At 46.5% G+C, this 26,506-nt stretch overlaps 1 protein-coding gene across 1 annotated transcript in view; it reads right to left on the bottom strand.

Moving 5' to 3' along the window:
• Window positions 1-26,506, bottom strand: part of CSK (C-terminal Src kinase) — a 236,984-nt gene that overhangs the window by 96,378 nt on the left and 114,100 nt on the right. The window contains exons 2-4 of the mRNA XM_082254174.1: window positions 26,195-26,267; window positions 15,126-15,239; window positions 8,655-8,767 (exon numbers count right to left, since the gene is read on the bottom strand). Of these exons, the coding sequence (XP_082110300.1) occupies window positions 8,655-8,767; window positions 15,126-15,239; window positions 26,195-26,209 (242 nt within the window). The 5' untranslated portion in view covers window positions 26,210-26,267. The remainder of the gene's footprint in view (window positions 1-8,654; window positions 8,768-15,125; window positions 15,240-26,194; window positions 26,268-26,506) is intronic.

Below are 26,506 nucleotides of genomic sequence, written 5' to 3'. Positions count from 1 at the left end.
TACAGGACATGTCAGAGGCTGTGCGGACATGGTACAGGACATGTCAGAGGCTGTGCGGACATGGTACAGGACATGTCAGAGGCTGTGCGGACATGGTACAGGACATGTCAGAGGCTGTGCGGACATGGTACAGGACATGTCAGAGGCTGTGCGGACATGGTACAGGACATGTCAGAGGCTGTGCGGACATGGTACAGGACATGTCAGAGGCTGTGCGGACATGGTACAGGACATGTCAGAGGCTGTGCGGACATGGTACAGGACATGTCAGAGGCTGTGCGGACATGGTACAGGACATGTCAGAGGCTGTGCGGACATGGTACAGGACATGTCAGAGGCTGTGCGGACATGGTACAGGACATGTCAGAGGCTGTGCGGACATGGTACAGGACATGTCAGAGGCTGTGCGGACATGGTACAGGACATGTCAGAGGCTGTGCGGACATGGTACAGGACATGTCAGAGGCTGTGCGGACATGGTACAGGACATGTCAGAGGCTGTGCGGACATGGTACAGGACATGTCAGAGGCTGTGCGGACATGGTACAGGACATGTCAGAGGCTGTGCGGACATGGTACAGGACATGTCAGAGGCTGTGCGGACATGGTACAGGACATGTCAGAGGCTGTGCGGACATGGTACAGGACATGTCAGAGGCTGTGCGGACATGGTACAGGACATGTCAGAGGCTGTGCGGACATGGTACAGGACATGTCAGAGGCTGTGCGGACATGGTACAGGACATGTCAGAGGCTGTGCGGACATGGTACAGGACATGTCAGAGGCTGTGCGGACATGGTACAGGACATGTCAGAGGCTGTGCGGACATGGTACAGGACATGTCAGAGGCTGTGCGGACATGGTACAGGACATGTCAGAGGCTGTGCGGACATGGTACAGGACATGTCAGAGGCTGTGCGGACATGGTACAGGACATGTCAGAGGCTGTGCGGACATGGTACAGGACATGTCAGAGGCTGTGCGGACATGGTACAGGACATGTCAGAGGCTGTGCGGACATGGTACAGGACATGTCAGAGGCTGTGCGGACATGGTACAGGACATGTCAGAGGCTGTGCGGACATGGTACAGGACATGTCAGAGGCTGTGCGGACATGGTACAGGACATGTCAGAGGCTGTGCGGACATGGTACAGGACATGTCAGAGGCTGTGCGGACATGGTACAGGACATGTCAGAGGCTGTGCGGACATGGTACAGGACATGTCAGAGGCTGTGCGGACATGGTACAGGAGATGTCAGGTGCTGTGCGGACATGGTACAGGAAATGTCAGGGGCTGTGCGGACATGGTACAGGACATGTCAGGGGCTGTGCGGACATGGTACAGGAAATGTCAGGGGCTGTGCGGACATGGTACAGGAAATGTCAGGGGCTGTGCGGACATGGTACAGGAAATGTCAGGGGCTGTGCGGACATGGTACAGGAAATGTCAGGGGCTGTGCGGACATGGTACAGGAAATGCCAGAGGCCGTGTGGACATGGTACAGGAGATGCCAGAATTATCAGGGGACCTAATACAATGCTGATCCCCCCTCCCCCTAATACAATGCTGATCCCCCCTCCCCCTAATACAATGCTGCTCCCCTCCTCCTAATACAGTGCTAACCCCCCTCCCCCTAATACAATGCTGTAGTACTAGTAGGGGCCCTAAAATATGCTGATCCCCCCAAATGCAAGAGGTCCAGGTCCCCCAGGCCCCAGCCCATTAACTCTTGCCTGGCTCAGCTGGCTGTCTCAGGCTCTGCTCTGCTCCGCCTCCGCTCCTTCAGACTGAAGGCTTCAGTCAGTCTCGGTCAGATAGACTCCTGCGAATCGATCATGCTGCTGCTGCTGCTGGCTTCTGCGTGCTGTGGGAGGGATCGGCACCGACGCGCCGTGACCGTCTTGCGGAGTTGCAGCCAGTCAGACTGTCAGATGAATGAACAACCGCCGCGCAGCCGCTCCCGCCGGATGTGACGTCATGCCGCTCATAGCGGCTCACGTAGCAGGAAAGATCCATCACTGTCACTGGAGCACAGCGGGGGCCGGGGCTGCAGCCGGCCCTGATGATAATGTCAGTCGTCTGTGTCGGGTCTTGGGGCCCCAAGCAATTGCTTCGTTTGCCTGCCTTGATGCGACGGCCCTGTATATAGGATCTGCGTCACATAATGTTATAACTTCTGTGTGTTTTTGATACTGGAGAAATTTCTTATATGTGTTTTACATGTGTTATTGAATTGTATATGGAGATAGTGTATTTATATACCTGGTATAATTTTAACTGTAGAAAACAAATATTGATCTTTTGATTCAATTTTGGAATTGGGTTGCCTTCAAAATCCCATTATGAGTATTTTTTTTTTGTTATAAGACAAGGGGATGGTGGCAACCACACCTAGAGCCACACAAATTTGTTTTGTAGGCTTTTAGAAACAGATAAATTCCAGACATGATATATTTTTACACAGTTATAAGGTCAGAGGTGGGGCGGTGACATCATACTCTCCACCCTTTCCATTTATTCAGAAAATACAAAGCTTTCATTATATTGCCTTCATCAAAAAGATCTGTGTAAATACCTACTTTTAATCCTGAACTAAAAAACACTTAAGCTCAGATCAACCACACAATAGTTAAATAGCAGGGAAGTGACAGGGCCCTACTACAGCTGCATCTACCTATCACCACAACCTGATCAGGTATTGAAGTGGTGCAGTCCACATGACAAAATATAAGCAGAAAAACTAAAGCAGAGAACCCTAAGAAAGTCACTGCAGAGGACACTGACGGTATTAAACAGCTTTATTGGAAAAGCACACTAATTAAAAATCAGTAGGCAGCAAAAAACTTGACTACGCCTATGGGGCAGTCCCAGGGGGGTATACTCCCACTCTCCGCTATAGGCACTGTTATAAGCAGTGTCAGAAGAAAGCCAACTCCACAGAGGGGTGGGTGCTGTGTCCGTCAATGAACATCAGAGAAATGGATTTTAGTCAAAAATCCCGATTTCTCTTTTGTTCATTGACGAACACAGCTCCTTATCTTAATAACCATTGGGACATCCCAAAGTAGTGTCAAACATTAGAGGTTGGAACATCAAGAAAAAATTCCCAAGGCTAAAGCGTAGCCAACCAGGTAACATGGAGCTCAACCATAAACCGGAGCTCACCTGAAAAAAATACACTCTCAAATAGGACCAGGTCCTCTAAACGGCAACCTGCAAAACCTTGCGGCCAAAAAGAAGCATGCGCAAATGCCAACACATCCACCTTGTAAAACTTTGTGAAAGTGTGCACAGACGACTTAGTGGCCGCCTTGTAAACCTGCATCACTGATGTCTGTAGACTAAGCACCCTAGCAGAGTGCGCCTTAATGGGGAAAGGAGGTACCTGACCCTTAATTGAATAGGCCTGAACCACTGTCTGTCTGATTCATCTGGAAATGGTCGCAGCAGAAGCAACCAACCCTTCTCGAAGTCCATCCGTGAGTACAAACAGCGAGTCTGACTGCCTAAAAGAGTCAATAGCTGCCAGGTACACCCCTGATTGCCCGAACCACAGTCAGGGAATGCAAGGCAATTTCCTTCGGATGTTTAGGCCTGGGACATAGGGAAGGCAACACAATGTCTTCATTCAAATAGAAATCATGGATGACCTTTGGAAGGAACGATGGACAGGGACGAAGAACCACCTTATCTCTGTGAACCACCAGGTAAGGTGATCGCTCGGAGTTCCAGTACATTGATCGGCAGTCTAGACTCTGGAAGAGTCCAGACCCCTTGAGCACACTCTGTGCTGAGGACACCACCCCAACCGGACAGGCTGGCATCCGTGGTGACAACATCCAGTACAGGGGGAGAAAGGATTTTCCCTGTCGAAGTGTCGGAGGACGAAGCCACCAGATCAGGGACCATCTCGCATCTCGGCTCAACAGGATGAGATTGTCTAGAGCCTGAGGATTTTTGTCCCATTTCACCAGGAGCTCTTTTTGCAGAGATCTCATTTGGAACTGTGCAAATGGAACCACCTGGAAGGTAGACACCATCAGGACCAGCACCCGCATGCAAGCCCGGAGGGATGACCATCTGCTGGACAACAGACGCTGGACTGTCTCCTGCAATTTCTGGAGTTTTTCCAGAGGAAGAAACACTCTTGTTGAGGCCGAGTCCAGAGTCAGACCCAGATAGTCCAGTCTTGTGTACGGAACCAGAGTAGACTTCTGAAGGTTCAGAATCCAACCGAAATCCCTCAGAGTTCGCAAAGTATTCTCCAAGTTGTCCATCAGAGCAGTCAGAGACTCCGCTCACAGAAGATTGTCCAGGTACCTCAGCAGTACCGCGATCCCCCGCTGACGCAACAATACAAGTACAGGGGCGAAGACTTTCGTGAAGATCCGAGGAGCGGAGGCGAGACCGAAGGGTAACGGTACAAACTGATAATGCTCCTCGGCAAGGCCGAAGCAGCGCTGGTGACCGGCACATATTGGAATATGAAGGTAGGCGCCCTTGAGGTCAATAGAAGCAAAAAAATCCCCCTGATGTAGGGACACCACTACCGTGGGAATGAACTCCATTCAGAACTTCTGTACCCGCGCAAAGCAGTTTAGCACCTTGAGGTCCAGGACGTACCTTGTCTTCCTTCCTAGGAACTGTAAAAAGGTTTGAGCAAAACCAATGAAAACGTTCCAAAGTCTGAACTGGGACAATCACCTCTTGAACAAGTCATGCACTACCCCAAAGAGACCCCGTAAGCGATCTGGGGACAAGTGCAGGTTGGAAGGGAAGAAGGTTTCCGGATGATAAGAACAAAACTCATTCTTGTAGCCCGAACGAATAAACTTTGGGACCCACTTGTCCTTTATCAGAGAGGTCCATGGATCCAGAAACCAGCAAAGATGTCCCCCCACCCCAGATACGGGTGAGAATGCCCCTTCATGCAGAGGAAGCCTTGTCTGCAGGTGAAGAAGGGCCCGCTCGTGACTTGCAAAACCCGGTCCTCCTGGAACCTCTGGTGGAGGCTCTGAAGGGCTTAGATCCCTTGTCTTGAGACCCTGAGGGACAAAAAGGCCTCTTATGTGCGGTAAAGAATGCCCCCCCCCCCTCTATGACGGGGGCTCCTTTCCCTTGGAAGACTGCGGAAGTACTCTTCCAGGCAGGTGATCAAGCAGGCGCAGGTGAATGGGGGGGGGGGGTGCATTTTGCTAGCCCGTTTTCCCTGGTCCAAATCCACCTTGGACACTAAGGATTTCAGGACTTCCCTCAGTGCATTCAGGCATTTCTGGGACTCAGAGGGCCCGGCAGCCTCTGAGAGGGGATCAGATGGAGAAATGTGCTCCAGGGACTCCATTAGAGAAGAGGGGGACCCACACAAAAAAGATGTATAAACACTGCAAGGAACACCCCCACCTCGCTGGCGGCACCATAGGGTCCAGCACAGAACACTACCGCTGCTTTAGCAGAGAGAGAGAGCGAGCAAGAGAGAGCAAAAACCCCAGAAAAAAAAAAAAACTCATCATCGTTTAGGCACTTACAGTTCCCAGCAAACTGCACACCATGCAGCGATCAGGATGAGAAAGATCCAGGAGTCAGCACTTGGGGGATAAATAGGGGCTCCCACCTCCAAAATCACCCCCATTAGCTTCAAAAACGTAGTCACCGCTATTTTCAATGGGAAAACCACAAGAAAATGGGCGCTGAGGCTACACAAACATGGCCACTTATCTACAGCACACAAGGGCACAAAAAAAATTGCGGCCACGCGGCTCCCATGGGGCCAGGGGGGACCCCAGGAGCACCGAACACGATCCCAGCAGGAAGAGGGGCCCTGGCAGGAGCCTCCACTAGGTACAGCCCCTCCTTAAAATCGATCGTCCCGTCCCTGGGGACACGGTCCCCCCCCCCTCCTATTTGACACCCCAGACCGACCTAAAAAGGTATGGCCACCCCATGGGAGGGGGGGGGGTTGGGCAGATGGGAATACAAGGCCGCAGAGGACCACCGAAAAAGGAGCGGGGCACTGCATGGGAAGGAGGGGAGCCTGGGGGTCCGACCATTCCAGGGTTGGGCCCCCCCCCACCCCAAAACCCTCTAGGGGTGGGGGGGGGCCCAACAGCTACTTACCATACCAGGAAGAGGGTGGGCACCGCTCCCGAAAGACCACCGCTCCATCGGGCCAGGTCGTATGCGCCCTCGCGAGACATTTAACTTGCAGGCCAGCCCCCGTCCAGTGGGGCTACGTCGCAGCCGACCTAGCATGGAGCCGAGACCTGCGCGCGCGCTCGCCGGTCAGGCTAGGGGGCCCTCTGGATCTAGATTATCCAGTCCGTCCCCCAGTACGTTAGTTAATTGTAGATTCTCACAGGAACAAAATAACAGGAAAAAAATCAATTTAAAGGGAAAAAATTGACAGGACCAGAGATCCCAGCAAGGAACTAGGTCCTTACTCCTGACCAGGCAGAAAAGAAAAAGTGCCTATAGCTGAGAGTGGGAGTATACCCCCCCCCCCCCCCCGGGACTGCCCCACAGGTGTAGTCAAGTTTTTTTTTCCTGCCAAGTGTCCTACTCCTGTAGGGGGCAGTATAACCCAATAGCCAAGAAGATTTAGCGCTGTGTCAGTCCATGAACGAAAGAGAAATTTATCTTCCAAATATCTTTCTTTTCGCAGATCAGCAATTACATGACCGCCCATCGATCTCTTGCTCCGATGTATGTACTATGGTGGGAGGGGCCGAGAGCTCCCTTTGACATCTGCTGGGCAGTCACGTGACCTCCCTCTGTAGCGGATACATCAGAGGAAGTGACGGACGGTCATGTAACGACTGATCAATGGGGAGAAATCAGGTATTTTAGAAGATGAATTTTAAAAAACTACATACACTATATAATACATGTTATCCTAGCACACTATATAATACATGTTATCCTAGCAGAGGGGTGGACAGTGATTTGATTGTTAGCAATAACTTTTGCACTGCTTAGAACGGTGTTAGAAAGGCAGGAGCGGCTCACATGCAGGGGCTGACAGTCAGGGAGGGGAGGGGAGGGGGGAGAACAGACAGGAGAGCTGCCGATGATGAAGGAACGTAAACTGACCACTGTGTCAGGGCTCAGCAGCCATGATAAACCATGGAGAGTTTACATGGGGGAGGGCAGAATCAGCCAGGTTTTTTAGGGGATAGAATTGGTCACATTACACAGCACAAGAACTATGCTGTTATTTATGCTTTAAAGAAACGGGATCTTTTTTTTTTTTTTTTTTTTTTTTTTTTGAGTAAACGCTTTAAAAAGTTTTTCCAGGCACACTCCCCTGCTAACCACACTCGTGATCCCTGTTTTACTATACAGCCCTCTATGAGGAAAACTGCGCTCACAGCATGGTTTGGACTCACACTGTGTCAAACTGTAGATTTCGTGGGCGCAGTTTGGATCACTCACATTACACAAACTGGCCCAAGTGGCTGAACAGCACTCAGGACCAATTCAGAATGCTAGAGTGAGTGCACCTTAAGTGTTCGGTAAAGCCTAAGGGTTTAGATTAATGTTGGTGTTCAGAGAACGTTTTTACTGTTTCGGTCCTAAAGCTATAAAGTTTACTTTGGCCTTATCTTGCATGAATAACTACTACAGAAGTAATAGTCTACCCAGCTGTGAAAATAAATAGATATGCAATAAGAAAGTGATGTGAAACCTATGACTTGTTTTAGCACCTTAAATTTTCTCTGTTCCCTTTAACGCCTCAGAGCCTCAATGGAAATGACACCTGCCTCTTCCTACCTAATCCCCTAACACCATTAAAACATGCTTACGTAAAGAGAACATGCCATTCTAGTGCTAAACACATACAGAATAACGAAGGGGAAAACAGCATTGTAGACATTCCATACTTTCATCAAATTGGCAGAAGTAATTTAATCCAGTGCTGAAGTTGTAAGAAGAAAAAGAAAAAAAGCCTGCTTTCTTCGCATTACAGTGTAGGCTTGGTTTAGGTCATATGGTCGTGTGTAAATTGTACCTGTTTATCTGCAGTCCTCTCTACATCCATTCAAAGTGCAGAATTTATAAAGCGTGCCTGAGTGTTCAGAAAAAAAGGGGGCGGACAGCTGAAGTTACACTCTGCAGAACTCAATGAGGAGAGCTCTCAAGGCTGATTGGAGGGAAAAGACACCCCCCCCCCCTCTTTGCGCAGAGCAGAGGCTGTCAATCATCTTTTTTCTCTTAGTGTCAAGAAAACCTGTCAGAAATGACTCATGCAGATAGAAGAAAGAAGCACCAGACATAAATGACACGTGGTGCTCTTGATTGAGACAAATACACACTATAGAGATATGCTTTGTTCATATTTCAGGTCTGAGGTTTACAATCACTTTAATTTTTACCACACCATACTTTATGTTCTGCACAGCAGTCACTGAACTCTGTGATAACACCCAAAACTTGTTTCGAGGCAAAACATGTCAAAACAAAATTTTGTCTTTATACAAGATTGTCTTTATAGAGGTCTATTCAGTGTCTAAGAAAAACAACAGGCTAAGCAGGAGAATATAAAGACATTTCCTGACTACTACAAAAAGGCAGCATTCAGAAATGAGGTATAAAATGGTATAAAAGTGGTTAATAATAAAGAATGTCTTTTTGGTAATCTCCAAATGTACTCACGGCATTAGGCTGAGCTTGGTCCCAGCTTTAACGCCTTCTCTTTTCTGAACATAATTGGCTGGTATGAATCCAACGCGCCCCACTTTATTCTTTGCTTTGTACCAGTTTGGATCCTGGAAAAATTAAAAGACATTTCTTAAATGTGTAGCTTCTCAATAGAACTGTGCTAAAGAAACTACAAATAATTTTTGCAATTGACCATTCTACTTAAATTACTCTTGAAGTTCTTAAACAAAAACACTCCATATCACAGACCTGGGCAAAATAACTTGGTAACATACTACAAGAAAGAACACACTTTCTCAGACAGCACAAGTCTTAACTGTTCATTTGTACAATGTTGCAGGAAACACTAAATGAGTTATTGTTTTGGTGATTAAATTTATTTTTATAAATCGGAAAAGCACAGCTTTCAAAACAGATGCCCATTTCTACACTTACTAAGCAAGTGAAATCCGATGGATACAGTAGGGAAAATAATTATTTGATCCTCTGCAGATTTTGTATGTTTGCCCACTTACAAAGAAATGAAGGGTCTAGAATTGTTAAATCATAGGGTATTTTAAATGATAGAAACAGAATATTAACCAAAAAAAAAACCCCATAAAAAACACATGGTACAAATGTTATAAATTGAGTTGTAGTTCAGTGAGTAAAATAAGTATTTGATTCCCAAGCAAAACATGACTTAGTACTTGGTGGAGAAAGCTTCGTTGGCAAGCAAAGAGGTAAGACGTTTCTTGTAGTTGGTTACCAGGTTTGCACACATCTCAGGAGGGATTTTGGACCACTCCTCTTTACACATCTTCGCTAAATCCCTAAGGTTTCTTAGCTGTCGCTTGGCAGCTCAAGGTTTCAGCTCCCTCTGTAAATTTTCGAAAGAATTAAGGTCTGGAGACGGGCAAGGCCACTCCATGACCTTAATGTACTTCTTCTTGAGAAACTCATTTGTTGCCTTGGCAGTATGTTTTGGGTCATTGTCCTTCTGGAAGAACCATCCATGAACCATCTTTAGTGTTCTAGCTGAGGGAAAAAGGTTCTCATCCAAATTTTTACATTACATGGCCCCATCCGTTGGCCCCTCAATGCTGCAAACTCGGTCTGTACCTTTAGCAGAGAAACGCCTCTGTGCTTGACTGTAGGGATGGTGTTCTTAGGGTCATAGTCAGCATTTTTCTTCCTCCAAACACAGCGAGTCGAGGTAATGACAAAGAGCTCAATTTTGGTCTCCTCTGACCACAGCACTTTCTCCCAAATCCTTTATTAAATCATTTAGATGTTCATTGGCAAAATTCAGATGGGCCTGTATGGGCGCTGCAGGATTTCAATCCACAGCGGCGTATTTAGTTACCTAATGGTTTGTTTGGTGACTGGTACCAACTGCCTTGAGATTATTCATAAGCCCCCCCTGTGGTTCTGAGCTGATCCCTCAAGTTTTCTCATAATCATCCTTACCCCATGGGACGAAATCTTGCATTGAGCTCCAGAAAGAGGGCGATTGATGGTTATTTTGTATTTCTTCCATTTGAGAATAATCGCTCCTGATGGTGTCTCCGCCTCACCAAGCTTCTTGCTGATGGTCTTGTAGCCCATTTCCAGCCCTGTGCAGGTCTACAATCTTGTCCCTGACTTCTTTAGATAGCTCTTTGGTCTTGCCCAGGATAGTGGGTTTGAATGGAAGGAAGATTCTGTGGACAGGTGTCATTTATACACATAAGTTGTCGTTAGAAGCACCTTCTTAAATTTACAGGACTAATCTGTGAGCACATACTGAAGCCAGTCTGTGGGAGCCAGAATTATTGTTGGTTGGTAGGAGGATCAAATACTTTTTATAAAGTTTATAACATTTTTATCATGTGTTTTTTTCTGGATTGTGGAGGGATGACGCACCCGCACTGGAAGTGAAGAGCGGGGCCGGTTCAGACGCATTCTGGGAGAAGAGGACAGAAGAGGACGCAGAAGAGGATCGCGCTGGCTTCAGTTGCCCACATCCGAGATGGCAGCGCTGGAGAAGAAATTTTCAAGGTAAGTATTTCTTCTAAAAGGTAAGTGCGACCTGGGACAGTACAGAGGCTATCTATTGTGGAATGTACTAGCCCTGACTGTCCCGGGGGTATTTTTAGCTAAATTTCACCCCCGTGGCCGGAACTCCGCTTTAATGTACAGCAATCTTGTTTTGATTGTAAAAGCATGCACTTTGACACAAAGTATAGCTAATGTTACCAATAGATCTTGTGATTACATTTTGTGGACTGGAGACTTTTTAGCATCACCTTTTAGCAGGTCTAAGACTGAATTTTTTTGGATCAGCCAGAACTGGATAAATATCAGTTGTTTGAACTCTATGCCAAATGTAGATTAGGTTCCTTACTTAATTACTGATTTTAAATAATTTTCCAATCTTTGTAAATCCTTGCCAGACTCATAGGACATCCACAACCTTCCTTCTGAGGGGGCCTTGAAGAGCTCTTGGCATGAGGCACCACGCACGTCAATAGCAAAGAACACCAGACCCCTAGATATCCAAAAATTTAATAAGACCGTCTGCATCCTTATGTAGTTCTAATCATTGGCAAATAATTTGCAACCAGATTCTAATTTCAAGGATTTGAAGTGGTGGCAAACGTGGGAGTGAACTTATTTTTTTTCAAATGACTCATCTGTCATTATTTGAATTAAAAGATCTAAGATTATGAGAATAAATACACAATGTCAATTCTATGTGCAATTTGTTCAAGTAAAATGACCCTGATAGGTATGTATAGGTTTTACCTGTTCAAATGTGTTTAAAAAAAAAAGTAATTACACCAAAACCAAGGAGGACTGGCAACAAATCTGGCTAATCGTCTCATGCTCTATAAACATAACTTCTGACAAATAAGGATGTCACACTTTAGTACATGGTTCCATACAGATTGAGGTATGAGGGGCTTGCGCTTAGGATCACTTGGTTCGGTAAATATATGTGTAAATAGCCAAAAGAATCAATATAAATAACACTAAAAAAATATATAAATTATGTATAAATTACCATAAATAAGCTGCTGCTGGTAAAAAAGGGGGTACCTTTCAGACAATAAGAACACTAAGTACCTGCGCTGCTTATAATCGAAACCCTTAACATCAAATAAATAATTATGCTAACTTTATATTTATATATAACAGTGAAATCCTTAAAGTGCTCGTGCAAAGACTGTGTTTTGTGTAATTATAATACAATCAATATGCATTCAAATATTGTGCAAACAAACTGAATATCAACAGCTAAATAACAATAAATGGTGAATAAAAATATTTCAAAATTAACTTCATGTGTATAAAATATATAGTTCATAAATTCTTCTTCCAATAATATTAAAGTGAAAGTCTCTGTGCTCATAAAGGTGCCACGTGCTTATGCAAAGTGCCGATGCTCAGTCCTAGTGAGTAGGTGCTCCCCTCTCAGTTCCCCACTCACCAGAAGCTGAGTAATTATTTGCCTTATAAGTGGTCCTGGGTGGTAAACACCTCTATAGGCCGTCAGCCAAGGAAAGGTAGCGATACTCTGCCGCACACTATATCCAGGTATTGCTCCCCAAATTCATGTAAAGAAAAGGGCCATCATCGTGTAGTATTATCAACAATTTATTGTTCACGCAAAATAAAGATACACTTACAGTATACAAAGAATCAATCCGCCTTAAGCAATCCCACGGGCCGCCAAACGAATGGCCGTGCGGTTCACCCGTGTAACCGGAAGCCGGAAGTGGTTGCGGCCCGGAAGTGACGTAGTACGTATTCGGACGGCTTGACGCGTTTCGCTCCGCCAATCAGAGCGTTATCAAAAGCTCTGATAGTTATTTAGCTGTTGATATTCAGTTTGTTTGCACAATATTTGAATGCATATTGATTGTATTATAATTACACAAAACACAGTCTTTGCACGAGCACTTTAAGGATTTCACTGTTATATATAAATATAAAGTTAGCATAATTATTTATTTGATGTTAAGGGTTTCGGTTATAAGCAGCGCAGGTACTTAGTGTTCTTATTGTCCATACAGATCGGCACATCTCCATCCCTCACTTACTTACTTCAGAGGCTGCAATGAAGCAGGTGGTGCACTGCAGTTCAGATGTCCAATGTTAAAGCAGTATTAAACCCAAAAGTAAACATTATAAAGCAGCTTACCAAGTCTTAAATGTGAGGGCTGTATTTGTTTCCTTTTTTAGCTATCTTCTATATTCATCTGGTGATCCAGACAGCAAGTCAGTTTTTCACAATCTCAAGCTCTCCAGCAGAATTTATCAGCGTGCACAAATGAGACAAACCCCCTAAAGTGGTTGTTAAGCCACTGTTATGTTTACACCATTCTCGCTGTTAGATTACAAACTGTATACTAGTGCATGTGCTTTATTTTTTTTTTTTAAAAAAAGCAGATTTCTACCTATTTTCACAGTACCTATCGGCGCTGACAGGACTCCTGGCTCTCTTCTCTCCCCGCCTGACATCTCCTACGGGCGTAGCCGAAACCTTCTTAAGACGTCAGCTGGGGAGCAAAGGAGGAGAGAGTTGGGAGGGGGAGAGGGGAGAAGGGAAGGAAAGGGAGGGGGGGGAGAAGGGAAGGAAAGGGAGGGGGGGGAGAAGGGAAGGAAAGGGAGGGGGGGGAGAAGGGAAGGAAAGGGAGGGGGGGGAGAAGGGAAGGAAAGGGAGGGGGGGGAGAAGGGAAGGAAAGGGAGGGGGGGGAGAAGGGAAGGAAAGGGAGGGGGGGGAGAAGGGAAGGAAAGGGAGGGGGGGGAGAAGGGAAGGAAAGGGAGGGGGGGGAGAAGGGAAGGAAAGGGAGGGGGGGGAGAAGGGAAGGAAAGGGAGGGGGGGGAGAAGGGAAGGAAAGGGAGGGGGGGGAGAAGGGAAGGAAAGGGAGGGGGGGGAGAAGGGAAGGAAAGGGAGGGGGGGAGAAGGGAAGGAAAGGGAGGGGGGAGAAGGGAAGGAAGGGGAGGGGGGAGAAGGGAAGGAAAGGGAGGGGGGAGAAGGGAAGGAAAGGGAGGGGGGAGAAGGGGGGGAAGGGAAGGGAGGGGGGAGAAGGGAAGGAAAGGGAGGGGGGGGGAAGGGAAGGGAGGGGGGAGAAGGGAAGGGAGGGGAGGGGGGAGAAGGGAAGGGAAGGGAGGGGGGAGAAGGGAAGGGAAGGGAGGGGGGAGAAGGGAAGGGAAGGGAGGGGGGAGAAGGGAAGGGAGGGGGGAGAAGGGGGAAGCAGGAGGACAGTGCAGGGCTGCGGAGGACTGAGACAAGTGGGCTGACCCCGGTGTCAGGGCTCAGCAGCCATGATACACCGTGGTAGGTGTATAGGGGGAGAATAGAAACTGGCAGGATCAGCCAGGTGTTGCAGGGGGACAAATGACACAGCACAAGCACCCGCCTATAATAAGGCTTATCTGTAGGTACAATTAATATCTCCTAAACCGGCACGGTTTAAGAGATATTTGCACTGCATGCAGCCGCACACGCGCTCTGAAGGTCCGGCGGACCTTCAGCGTTCCTTGCCGAAAAAGGACTCCCACGCGCATGCGCGGGAGTGACGTCATCGCGGCTCCAGCCAATCACAGCGCCTGAGCCGCCGAACCCGGAAGAGACGCCGAGGGATCACGTCAGCTCCCACAGCGGTGTCCGGGGGTCCGTGTCGGGGCTTCGTTCTAAGGTTAAGTGTTTCATAATGAGCTAGTATGCGTGGCATACTAGCTCATTATGCCTTTGTCTTGCAGGGTTTTTTTTTTTTTATTTTTTTTTTTTTTAAGTATACAACCGCTTTAAGGGACAGGATGCATTTTAATCTATTTTTTTTTATTTAGGGTAACAAACACTTTAATACTGGCAAAGGTGATTACAAATTAAAATGATCAGCTTTTATTTATTCATGCAAAGCCTAAAAAGGAAAACACGGTTTGCTGTAACTGATTACAGTATAAATTGTGAGCTGGAGTTTGGCTTCAATTTGTTAGTTTATCTAAACTAGACTAACAATGCTGCTGTCTACTATGCCTCCTGTTCTCATTACTCCAGAGTTTTCCCCACTAATATAGGAGGTGTATTACCGGTCAGATGACCAAAAGAAAGCAAAAGGATAAAAGACAAAGAATGGGAAACTGATGCATCCAACACATTTATTGATTGTTACGCTACAATATATTACACTTTTGTTTTTTAATTTGATACCAATTTAGGCAGCTTCTGGTCCAAAGTGCTCAAACTCCTACATACTTTATTCAATAGCCCTTTCCCTAAAGTCCCTTGGTTTTCACTTCTCAGAAAGACTACTCCTGTGCATGAGCATGTGTTATTTCCCCCCCCCCCCCCCCCCCCCTATATAGCTAGCCATGTTTTAAAGAGTTGTGCTGCTATTGAAAATCTTTAGTACAGTTGCCCTAAGTTTACCATCTAGTAAGCACCATCTAATAAGGCTCAGTGTCCTTTTGTTCTTTCTTTTTACATCTATTCACCTTGGTCACAGCAACAATGGTCAAGAATTCTCCTTTAGTAAATGGAAGATCTTGGTCCGTTTTCCCATCAAAGTCGTAGTTCGCAACACATTCTGTACCAGGTTGCCAGGGTGTCTGTTATGCATGAGAGAGTAAAACAGAAAAAAAAATTATAAACATTACAAGTACCTAGATATGCACAAAAAGCATTTCTTGCTTTAAATCCCAAACATGTGAGAGCAAAAGACAGGTAGGACACCTTGGCTTGAGACTCAAAAGGAAATGACTGAAAATCACAACAAAGTGAAAAGAAACCTCCACTGAAGTTGATGCCAGAACAAATGTTTACAAAGGATATTTCCTCACTTCCTGTGCAAATGAAAATATGTAAAATAAAGTAAAAATGGGATTATTGACTTACCGTAAAATCCATTTCTCGGATGTTCATTGAAGGACACAGATCTTCATAACCATTGGGTTATACTGCCCCCTACAGAAGTAGGACACTAGGCAGAAAAAGAATCTGGCTACGCCTTTGGGCAGTCTCAGAGGGTATACTCCCTCTCTCTGCTATAGGTACTCAGTTTAGTTACAAGCAGTGTCAGAAGAATCAAACTCCACAGAGGGGTGGGTGCTGTGTCCGCCGATGAACATCAAAGAAATGGATTTTACAGCAGGTCAACCATTTTCTCTTTTGTTCGTTGATGGACACCTCTCCTGATCTTCAGAACCGCTGGGATGTCCCAAAGCAGTGTTAAACATGAGGGATGGGAACAGCAAAAAAAAAAAATTCCCAAGGCTAAAACAGTAGCTCAACCAAAACTGGAGCCCACCTGAAAAAGCCAATACACCCTCAAAGAGGATCAGGTCCTCTAAACAGCAGCCTGCTAAACCTTGCAGCCAAAAGTATCCACAGATTCCAACACATCCACTTTACAGAACTTTGTGAAAGTGTGCACAGACGACCAGGTGGCCGCCTTGCAAACCTGAGTCACTGACGCCTGACGACGGAAGGCCCAGGAAGCACTAAGCGCCCGAGTAGAGTGCACCTTGACAGGGAAAGGAGAAACCTGACCCCTGATGGAATTGGCCTGAACCACTGTCTTTCTGATCAATCTGGAAAGGGTCGCAGAGGAAGCGGACAACCCTTTGAGGTCCACCCGTGAGCACAACTGGAGTAGGAATTCCTGAAAGACTCCATAGCTACCAGGTACACCCTTATTGCCCGGACCACATCCAAGGCATGCAAGGCAATTACCTTTGGATCTTTAGGCCTGGCATACAGGGAAGGCAACACAATGTCTTTATTCAAATGAAAATCAGAGACAATCTTTGGGAGGGAGGGATGGGTGAAGAACCACCTCATCTCTGTGAATCATCAGGTAAGCTGAACAGGCTAACGTCCCCCAGTTCAGACATTCTGCATGCAGAGGTAATGGCCACAAAAAAAAAAGAAAAAAAAAAAAACCACCTTCTGAGACAACATAAGGGAATCTCCTGAAGATTCTCAAAGAGAGGCTTCCGGAGGACCGAAAGCACTAAATTGAGGTCCCAAGGCAGCAACTGAGACCGCACTGGAGGAACCAAAATGTCAGACACCCTGAATAATGGTACGCAACAGGGAGTGTGTTGTCGTTTTAAGAAGATTGCCAAAGCGGACACCTGACCCTTGATTGTACTCAAGGCCAATTTCTGTTCAACATCCCGTTAAAGGAAGGTCAAGATACGAGCCACCGAGAAGGAGTGAGGATGAACTTCAAGAGTCGCACACAACGCAATGTACATCTTCCATGTACAATAGTTTTTTTCCTAGTTTTTAACAGCGTAGGAATCACCGACTTCAATAAACCTCTTACCCTTCAGCACCTGGCATTCAACAGTCAAGCCGTCAAAGCCAGCGACTAAAGCAGGAAGGAGGATTGGTCCTTGGGACAGCAGATCCTCTCTGAGAGGAAGCCTCCATGGAATGTAGGCAAGCAACTGCACTAGATCGGCGTACCGAGCCCGAAGAGGCCAGTCTGGAGCCACTAAGATGACCAGAATCCCTTCTGCCTCGATCCTGCGTAGAAGTTTGGGCAGAAGCTTTAGAGGAGGAGGGAAGGCATAAATCGGATGATACTGACCCTACGGGGCCACCAGCGCCTCTGTGGCATCTGCCAGAGGATCCTGTGACCAAGCCACAAACCTCTGCACCTGTTGAGCCGAGATGCCAACAGATCCACCTCAGGGATGCCCCACCGGAGACACAACTGATGAAACACCTCCAGATGGAGACCACTCGCCATGGTCCAACGCCTGCCGACTGAGGTAATCCGCCTGCCGGGTTTCCGCCCTGAGAATGTGTACGATGGAGGGGGCTGCAACGAACCGTTCTGCCCACCTTAGAATGCTAGCTACCTTCAGAGCCGCCAGGACACTTCTTGTGCCCCCCCCGGTGATTGACATAAGCCACTGCCATGGCATTGCTTGATTGATTGTGCACTGGACATCCCTGAAGATGATCCATCCAATGGTCTAGTTTGATCGCTTGGAGTTCAAAGATATTGATAGGTAGTCTGGACTCTTCCAGTGTCCAGATCCCCTGAGCAGAATGTTTGCAGAGGACGCCTCCCCACCCGGACAGGCTGGCATTCGTGGTGATCACTGTCCAATACAAGGGGAGGAAGGATTTTCCAAGATAAAGCGCCGGAGAATGAAGTCACCATATCAGGTACTCCTTCGTTGCGACTCTGATTGATTTCCAGACACTGCGGAGTCTTGTCCCATTTGGCCAGAATCTCTATTTGCAGGGACTTCATATGGAACTGTGCAAACAGAACTGCCTCGAAGGTCGACACCATCAGGCCCAGCACCCGCATGCAAGTCCGGAGGGATGACCATCTGCTGGACAGCAGGAGACGAACTGCAGCTTGCAATTTCTGGAGTTTGTGCAGAGGAAGGAGCACTCTGGCCAAGGCTGAGTTCAGAGAGACCCAGATAGTCCAGCTTTGTGGATGAAAACAGAGCAGACTACTTAAAATTCAGTATCCAGCCAAACTCCTGCAAAGATTGTATGGTGAATTCCAGGTTGTCCAATGTCCACTAGAGCAGTAGGAGACTCTGCTCCCAGAAGGAGGTCGTCTAAGTAGCCCAGTACTGCAATCCCCTGTTGACGTAACAAAGCTAGCACGGGGCTAACACTTTTGTGAAGACCTGAAGAGCAGAGGTGAGACCAAAGTTTAACGCCAAAAACTGATAATGCTCCTCTCCCACGGCAAAGCGGAGGAAGCGTTGGTGACCGGCACATTTTGAAATGTGAAGGTAAGCATCCTTGATGTCAATAGAAGAAAGAAAATCCCCCTGACGCAGGGATGCCACCACCGTGCGAATGGACTCCATTCTGAACTTATGCGCCCGCACAAAGCAGTTCAGCGCCTTGAGGTCCAGGATTGGACACACCTGGTCTTCCTCCCTAGGAACTTTAAACAGGTTTAACAGGAGTAAAAACCCTGAAAATCAGGGTTGGAACCCGGACAATCACCCCTTGAAAAGAACCTTGCCGGGGGACAAGAGCAAAACTCAATCTTGTAGCTGGACCAAATGACTTTGTGGACCCACTTGTCTTGTAACCGGGAAGCCTCCAAGTCCTGGAACCAGCGAAGACGCCCCCCACCCCCGATACGGGCAAAGACACCTTCATGCTGAAGGAGCCTTGTCTGCGTGTCTGGAGAAGCCCGCTCTATTTTATGTTATTACTGTTGAATTTATCTGAAAGCATTCATTGTACAACTTTCACATTATACTTTCCGGTTTTTACATATTTATATTATTGCCAATACTAAATAGATTAGTGGTCATCTGCAAAACATATGATCAAACCTGTTTAAAAAGAATTTATAGTCTTTAACAGAGCAGCCCACTGTGAATATTTTCAGTGCATTTTTGTAGTAAAAAATATGGATGTATAGTTTGTAAATTAATATGTAGCCGGGGGCAGCCACATTTGCTCACAGGCTCCACTTCCTGCATTGCAGTTCTACACATTGGTTGTTTTTTACTGGTCCTACTCACAATGCAAGTCTGAGGGTTAATTAACTAAGGCTAGCCATACGCGATACATTTTTCTTTTAGATTTACCAAAACCATAAAATATGAGGTCAAACCTAAACACTTTCAATTTGTATGCAATCAGGTAGGCCCTTGCGCTACAGAGTTGAAGGTAAATCTAACGGAGATTGCAAAAGAAATTAAAATGTATGGCCAGCTTCACTGAAACTCCCTGTGAGGCAGATATCTTATCACAGTTGTTAAAGCTGGCCATAGATGGTGCAAATTTCTTTCCTGCAACAAAAGACAGTGCTGACAGGGGAACCCCTCCTGCCGAGACACTGTTCTCTTGGCAGAAGGAGGGGCTGGTCGGACGGTAGAAGACAGTGATTATTGCTAGCGGCTATAGTGCCCACTAGCAATAATGGAAAGTAAAGCCAGCCATACAGGCATAGGCGTGCGCACAGGGTGTGCCAGGGGTGCCTGGGCACACCCTAATCACCCCATGTGGTGCCCATTTCCTCTGTTTTCTGGGGCCCACTGTCTCCCCCCTGCAGTGCTGCCAGTTTCCCTCCTCTCCCCTCCTGCCAGCTGCTGTTAGGGATGTTGCAGGATGGAGAGCAGGGGAAGGGGGCCAGTAAATATTTCATATATATTTACATTCCTTTTTTGAATGAACACAGTGAGTGATCTGCACCGATTGCTCCTGTGTTCATTCTTAACTCAAGCATTGTTATCTATGCTTTAGTTTGTGAATGAACAAGACGAGAAATCTATGTCCTAAGTCCCTTTCTCGGTCTCAAAATTGAGACATCAGGGGTCTGTTTAGACCTTTGACATTTCACCAAAGCCCTCCAACATGCCTCCTAAAAAAATTAAAAGAAATAAATAATATTGTAAAAAATAATTTTAAAAATATCAAACATAATAAAAATAAAAAAACTAATACCATCCACTGACCTGCTAAAACCAGTCTTTGCTCTACTGACTGTGTCCATGGCTCCGCTGATATATACGCATGTGTCTTAGTGCTCTGAGGTGCACACCCTAATGCAATAGGCTGCGCACACCAATGCATACAGGGTTCGCATCTCAGCCAGTTCAGCAGAAGTGGCCAATCTAAGAACCAGTAATCAATCAAATAACTTGGCCACAACAAGCCTGCCGGATTCTCTTGCGATTATCGCTAGCAGTTGCTATAGCCACTAGCGGTAATCACTGTCTTCTACCGGCAGGGACGGCTTCCCCCACCCGCAGAAGACAATGGCGTGGCAGCCGCGATTCCCCTGTCAGGACTGCCTGTGTTGATGGGGGAATCGAGCCAATTGTTTTCCTCTCTAGTAGCAAACCTCCAAATTTCTATAATTCAATCAAAAACAAATAGACAAATAAGCACATAAAAAGCCTGTGTGCTTGCATTGGAGATCAGTTTGGGACACTTCTGAGGTCATTCACCAACAAGCATATTTGATCTGTAGGCAATTTATCATTGATTTATTACACCAACAATTTAAGTAACAGTTTACATTCTGTATATTCCTATTAGTCTCTGACCTCAAGGATCTTACAATCTAATGTTCCTTACCTTACATGCATATAGAGAAGTGCACACATACTAGGGCTAATTTAGATAGGAGCCAATTGACCCAGCTCCCTTTGACCTGCATTAACCTTCAAGCTGCTTTTCATTGACATACAGGGAGAAACAGTTTCCATGCAAACCGAAATCCATAAAGAAAATTGCTACAAAAATAACTCAAAATATGTCAATACTTTATATATGCAATACTTTTCCTTTAACAACTGTTGAGGCAAGCTGAACCGGACAGACAGAGAGTCCATTATGTTTATTCAACTCAGACATGACCTCCTGGTTTACACACAGAGGGAAGTAATACCAGCCACTTTTCAATACTATCAAGCAGGAAATGGAGAATTCATAGGTTTTCATACTGATTTACAGACTATACATAGAAACATGCCTTTTAAAACACTACCGAACTCTGATAGGACTGTTTGCATTAACCTTGTAACATTCATGTAGATCTAAAAACAGGAATTTTGGATTGCCTGTAAATTCCATATCTTGGAGTACAGTAGAGGACACAAACAACTTCTTTATACACAACGGCTTATAGGCTCGTACCTTCAGGTGACTGGACACTGGCAAACTTTTGAGAACACACCCTGGGGTGCCTCCCCTACTATGGGGTTGATAAAGGAACAGTCACTCTAGATCCTTCTAGGGGAAGCTCTGAAATGAGGGGAAGCTCTGCTGATTTTTATTATCCATTCATGTGCAAGCAAAAATGCATTTCTTTTTCCTTGCATGTTCCCCTCAGATCTAGAGCAAGTGCACTTGTGGGTGCAGTTGCAGTGCACAGACTATTTACCTTTAGTAAATCTACCCTACGAGTCCTCAGTTTTGCAGCAAGCAATAAAGCATATGGAGGAGAGGTTAGGGGAGGTTTACTGTAGTTTATGGCAGAAAGCAGCATTTACAGAACATTGGTTATCCACCTGCTAAAACTTTATGAACAGAAGACCAGGTGGAGACCTTACACAGTGGAGCAACAGAGGCTTGATGCCTTAAAGCGGAGTTCCCCCCAAAAATGGAACTTCTACTTTAAGGCCTCCTGTCCCCCTGACATGCCACATTTGGCATGTCTTTTTTTTGGGGGGGGGGGGGGGAGCAGTTACCTAGATTTGACAGGTACCCCCTCCCACTTCTGCTCGGGCCGCCTAGGCGGTTCGAGCGCAAGTTCTCCTCTCCCACCCCTCACTCCCTGCACATCACAGGTCCCAGAAGATGGCCCGTCCCCTCAGGACGCGCAGCGCGACTCGCGCATGCACAATGCACAACGGCCTGTGAAGCCGCAAGCTGTCACGGCTGGGTGCACACACGCCGCAGGGAGAAGAGGGAGAGAACTGAACCTCCCGCCAGCCACATCGCTGGACCGTGGGACAGGTGAGAGTGTATTTATTTAAAGTCAACAGCTACACTTTTTGTAGCTGCTGACTTTTAATAAACACAAAAACAGGTGGAACTCCTCTTTGTAATGTAATGAAGTGAGCGGGTGACAGCACGGGAGGTGTTTTTTTTCTTGTAATCAAATTCCTTATCCGCCATGCAAAGATAGATTTTGGAGCAGGGTGACCTTAGCAAGGTCCCGAGGAAAGAACAAACAGGGACTGAATTTGTCTAATGGAAGCAGTAGCTTTAAGGTACACACTAATGTCTCTGTACCCTTTTGAACCCCCAAGTCTAGGACATCTCTTTTCCAGAAATATGTAAACTGCAATTCATGTCCCCCTACTCTTAGGAATGAGGGCACCCTTTAATTTTTGAAGAGGGTTTGGGGAAGGCTTGATGGACTTTGTCCGCTAAGCCTTATGCAGAATGGTTGAACTTAGGTCTGGAAGTTGAAGCCTGGTTAGAGTGTGCAAGGGTTCTGCATTTTGAGGAGCTGGGGGTCTCCTGATGAGGGCAGATTTAGTACGTTCTTACCATCCCACCCATGACCTCCAATAAATTGGTCAAGTGCTTCACCAAACAAAAGTTCTCCCTGGAAGGTCATATTTGTGGGAAGCCTTTTACAGTCACCTTCTGCTGTCTAAGCTGTTAGCACCATACGATTCTGTGCATATAAATAGAGATTAGAGTCATCCTGCATATTTATCTCATGCCACATTCTGCAGGACCTGCATAAAAAAAAAAGTGCGGAAGGTAACTGTTTTAAATTGCTCAGCAACAGAATGGGCCTGAAATACAGGTGTAGCACCCTCCTAGTCAGGTGCTAGATAGGCAGTATAGTGTTGGCTCTGGCTGCTTATCAGCAGAGCAATAGGCCAAAGTTATGTGCTTTCTGCTTATCAGGGAGCAGGATTTACAGTTAGGCCTGTTCCATGTGTCCTGTGTGTGATTCATCTGGGCTGAGGAAGTGTCCCCACTGAGTCCAACAGTGGGGCACCTTGGACAGTGGAGGAAACCCAGCCAGTGACACAGGCTTTGATATCTATCCCATGGGTTTGGCACAGAAGAGGTGCATCATGGGATAGGGTATAAAAGCCAAGGGCACATGTGGCAAGGGGTCTTTGGGCAGGAGGCCATGTCCCGGAAGGAGGGTGCCGGCTGTCTCTCCTTCTGTAGCTGTGGATGGTGGTCACAGGCAGTCGGCCTGGTGAACCAGGGTGTGGAGCTGAATCCAGAGGTCCAGGAAAGCTGACTAGTGGAGTTGGAGGCAACAGTGACTCTGGAAAAACAGTGTCCTTGAGTACAGAGGAACTTGCCCGGGGGTCTGCCCAGGATGGGGACCACTCCAGAGGATAGAATCAGTGGACAGGTGTCCGTACACACAGTGAGAGAGAAAGGGGGTGCCGAGTTTAGAACCCTGAAGAGAATTACAAGCAAGAACGTATGTTCACTTCAGTGGCAGAGTGAAGCAGCGGCTCTGCCGCATCCTAAAGTCAGTTGTCCACAATATTGTGAATAATCATCAGTTGGAGTATCCCACTCATCCCTTCTCCTATCCAAGTTCTAAATAAAACTACAAAACAACATCCCCTGGACTGATCAGTGACTGAGCCAAGTACTTAAAGCGTTAAGATTCTGCAAGTGGTTGCTATGGGTAACCCAGAGGAATCCAGAAAGCGTTAAATCCAGCAGTCCTCTAGGGGGCAGTGCTACACAGGTTTAAGTTGGTTATTCATTGTCCTATTGCAGTTAGCTGCAGTCGCACATACAGAACTAGCAGGGAGAGCAGGCTGCAGGGCTCAGCTTTCCAGGTGAAAGATTTTAAAATGGTCTCAAATTTTCTGTTTGGGCCTTTCACACAGGCTGTCCGATCAGGTCCGCCTGTCAGTTTTTCAGACAGACCTGATCAGACCCTCCAGACTTACCTATGGATTGGCAGATTGGCCAAGGCTTTAGCAAACAAAGGCAATGAGCTCATTACCGTTCGCATGCAAGTTGCGTAAAGCTCCTTCTTCAATACATTGGCAATGTGTGGGGAGAAAAATCTTCTGCAGCTTCCTCCAATACTGCATCAGCATCCTCTTCATTCTGTCTTGATTCTGCACTTTCTAGGACCAGCATATCAGGGTGAGACTCAGGTTGAGCAATTGGAGTAGAAGAGGCAGGGCGTTTGAGCCCTAAAGATGGTTGCAATAAAGGAGACGTGTAACTAAAGCTATTTTGGCTATACTTCTCTTGGGGATCACAGGAGTGCAGGTCAGTCTTCACTTCTGTGACCAATTTTCATCTGACAGCGGGCTAAAGCCCCGTCAGCTGAAGTCAGAGTGCCAGTGCAGGCTCTGAAAAGATCCCGACCATATGATCAGGATCTACCCAGATGCCTGGACCAGCAGCTGGCTCAGCCTCTTAGTAAGCTACTGAGAGGCTGAGCCAGCCCCTCTCACCCCCTCCACAGCTCAGCGCTTGAGGGCAAGAGCAGACAGCCAGTGACTGACAGTCACCAGCTCGCTGAAGGCTGAGAACTGAGTGATCAGAGGTCTTCAGATCGGATTCAGAGACTAGTGTTAAATCTGGGTCCTGTTCCGATGCAAACTAAGCATCGTCACTCTGAGGCTGAGAGCTGTGCAGGCATTCGGCAAAGAGAAGGTTCACCTGCTGTTAGAATTGGCTCCCATTCACTTGTTCTCTGCCATAGCTACAAGATGATTTTTCACTGTGGGGTACTCATGGAGTAGAGTACAAGGGATAGGGTACGCATGTCCGTAAGGAGTACGTGAAAACCCAGATGTAGACTGTCTTGCTACGAATCCCGATGGTGAAAGGGTGTGAGGAAGTGCATACCTTACAGAAGGAAAGAAGCATGCGACTAGTAGTGTAACACAACACCTAGTGATCCACATGAAACTGAGGTTTGAGCACCAAGCACCAAGTTTTAAAAGTCTGCACTGTGAATTGAATACATTCCAAACATAGTCGTGTTTTACACAGTAATTGTCAGAGGCAAATGGAGATCCTGCCTACAACACTGGACTGTATATAATCAAGTTCAGGGTTTGCCTGTCACTATGGGCATACCCACCAAGGTGTCTTCAGGGACAGTGTGGCCCACTACCAGGGTGGTAGCGAAGGACCACAGTCCTGGACCTGTATAGCACCCCAACAGCTAAAGCCCTGTACACACATACCGATTGTCGGCCGTAAATATTCGGCCGACGACCGATTGGCTGATTGTAGGCTTGTTAGTATGATGCTTCCGACAGCAGACAGCGCATTTTCGGCCGAACAGAATCTGATGTGCAAGCATTAAAATTTTTGTTGTCCGTCACCAGAACGGCCGATTGTTCGCCAGTGAGTACAGATTTCGGCTGACAGACAGCAGATTAGCAAGACTGGGCATGCTCAGAAAAGAAAAAAGACAAGGAAACTTAACCATCACATGACATCACTTCTGCAGTCGGCTGTTGTTGGCCGACAAAATTCGTGTGCAGTCTTTTGCAGTTTTCAACAGACACGACAGCCCTGGACAAAAGACGGCCGATCGTTCGGCTGACGATCAGTACGTGTGTACAGGGCATTACTCAACGCTTTGCCTCAGGTGCCAAGGTGAACACCCCATGCAGTATCCAGTGCCCTAAAGCAGCACTACAGGCCGTCCCCACAGCATGGGGTCCAGGTACGGCTTCCCAAGGTTTTACAGAGGTTGCACCGATCTGGATACACTGCTTCTGTGTCGGTGTGAGAAGACAGCGAGGGTTGACTGAAGAAAAAAAAAAAACATAAAACTACTGAATAATGCGCGCAGGAGAAGGGGTCCATCACCTTCAGACACTAGTAAAACATGAGGCACCCCAAGGCAGCATGTCATCAACAGCCAGTGCCCAATTACTTGAAGGCACGAGCCTATAATCTATGGTGTATGAACACTGTAAATTATATTCGTCTTGTACTGTATGAATAAGATATGTAAACCACATTAAAGTTTTCTAAGGAAACAAAACACAAAATGCATACGGCAATAAATACATCAAATCACATGCAGGCTATAAATTGACTAGAAAATATTCAGACTATTAAAAAAGGCAACACAAACCTGCACCACAGACATGTTGGGAACGAGGCTTGAAAAAAGGTGTCTCAGAGATGTTAATGATGTATCATCAGACCTATAAAATACAAACACAAGAAAAGTGTTAAAAATGTAGCAGTATAACTAATGTAATCCATACAGCACTTGAAAGCAACAAAGCAAGTTTTTTTTTTTGTTTTTTTTTTAGCTATATGTACATCTTGGAAAGACTTCTTCTCAACCAACTACTTTATTCAATTCAAAGCTATTACTATTCCAAGCCCTTCAGGAAGGAGTTTTCATCAAAGTAATGTTGATAGACCAAAACTTTTGCAG

Source organism: Pelophylax lessonae (genome assembly GCF_965119305.1).
Source record: "Pelophylax lessonae genome assembly, chromosome: 4".
In the NCBI taxonomy this organism is placed as follows: Eukaryota; Metazoa; Chordata; class Amphibia; order Anura; family Ranidae; genus Pelophylax; species Pelophylax lessonae.
The sequence above is the reverse complement of the archived record's forward strand: the minus strand, read 5'-3'. Positions and strand labels throughout refer to the sequence as shown.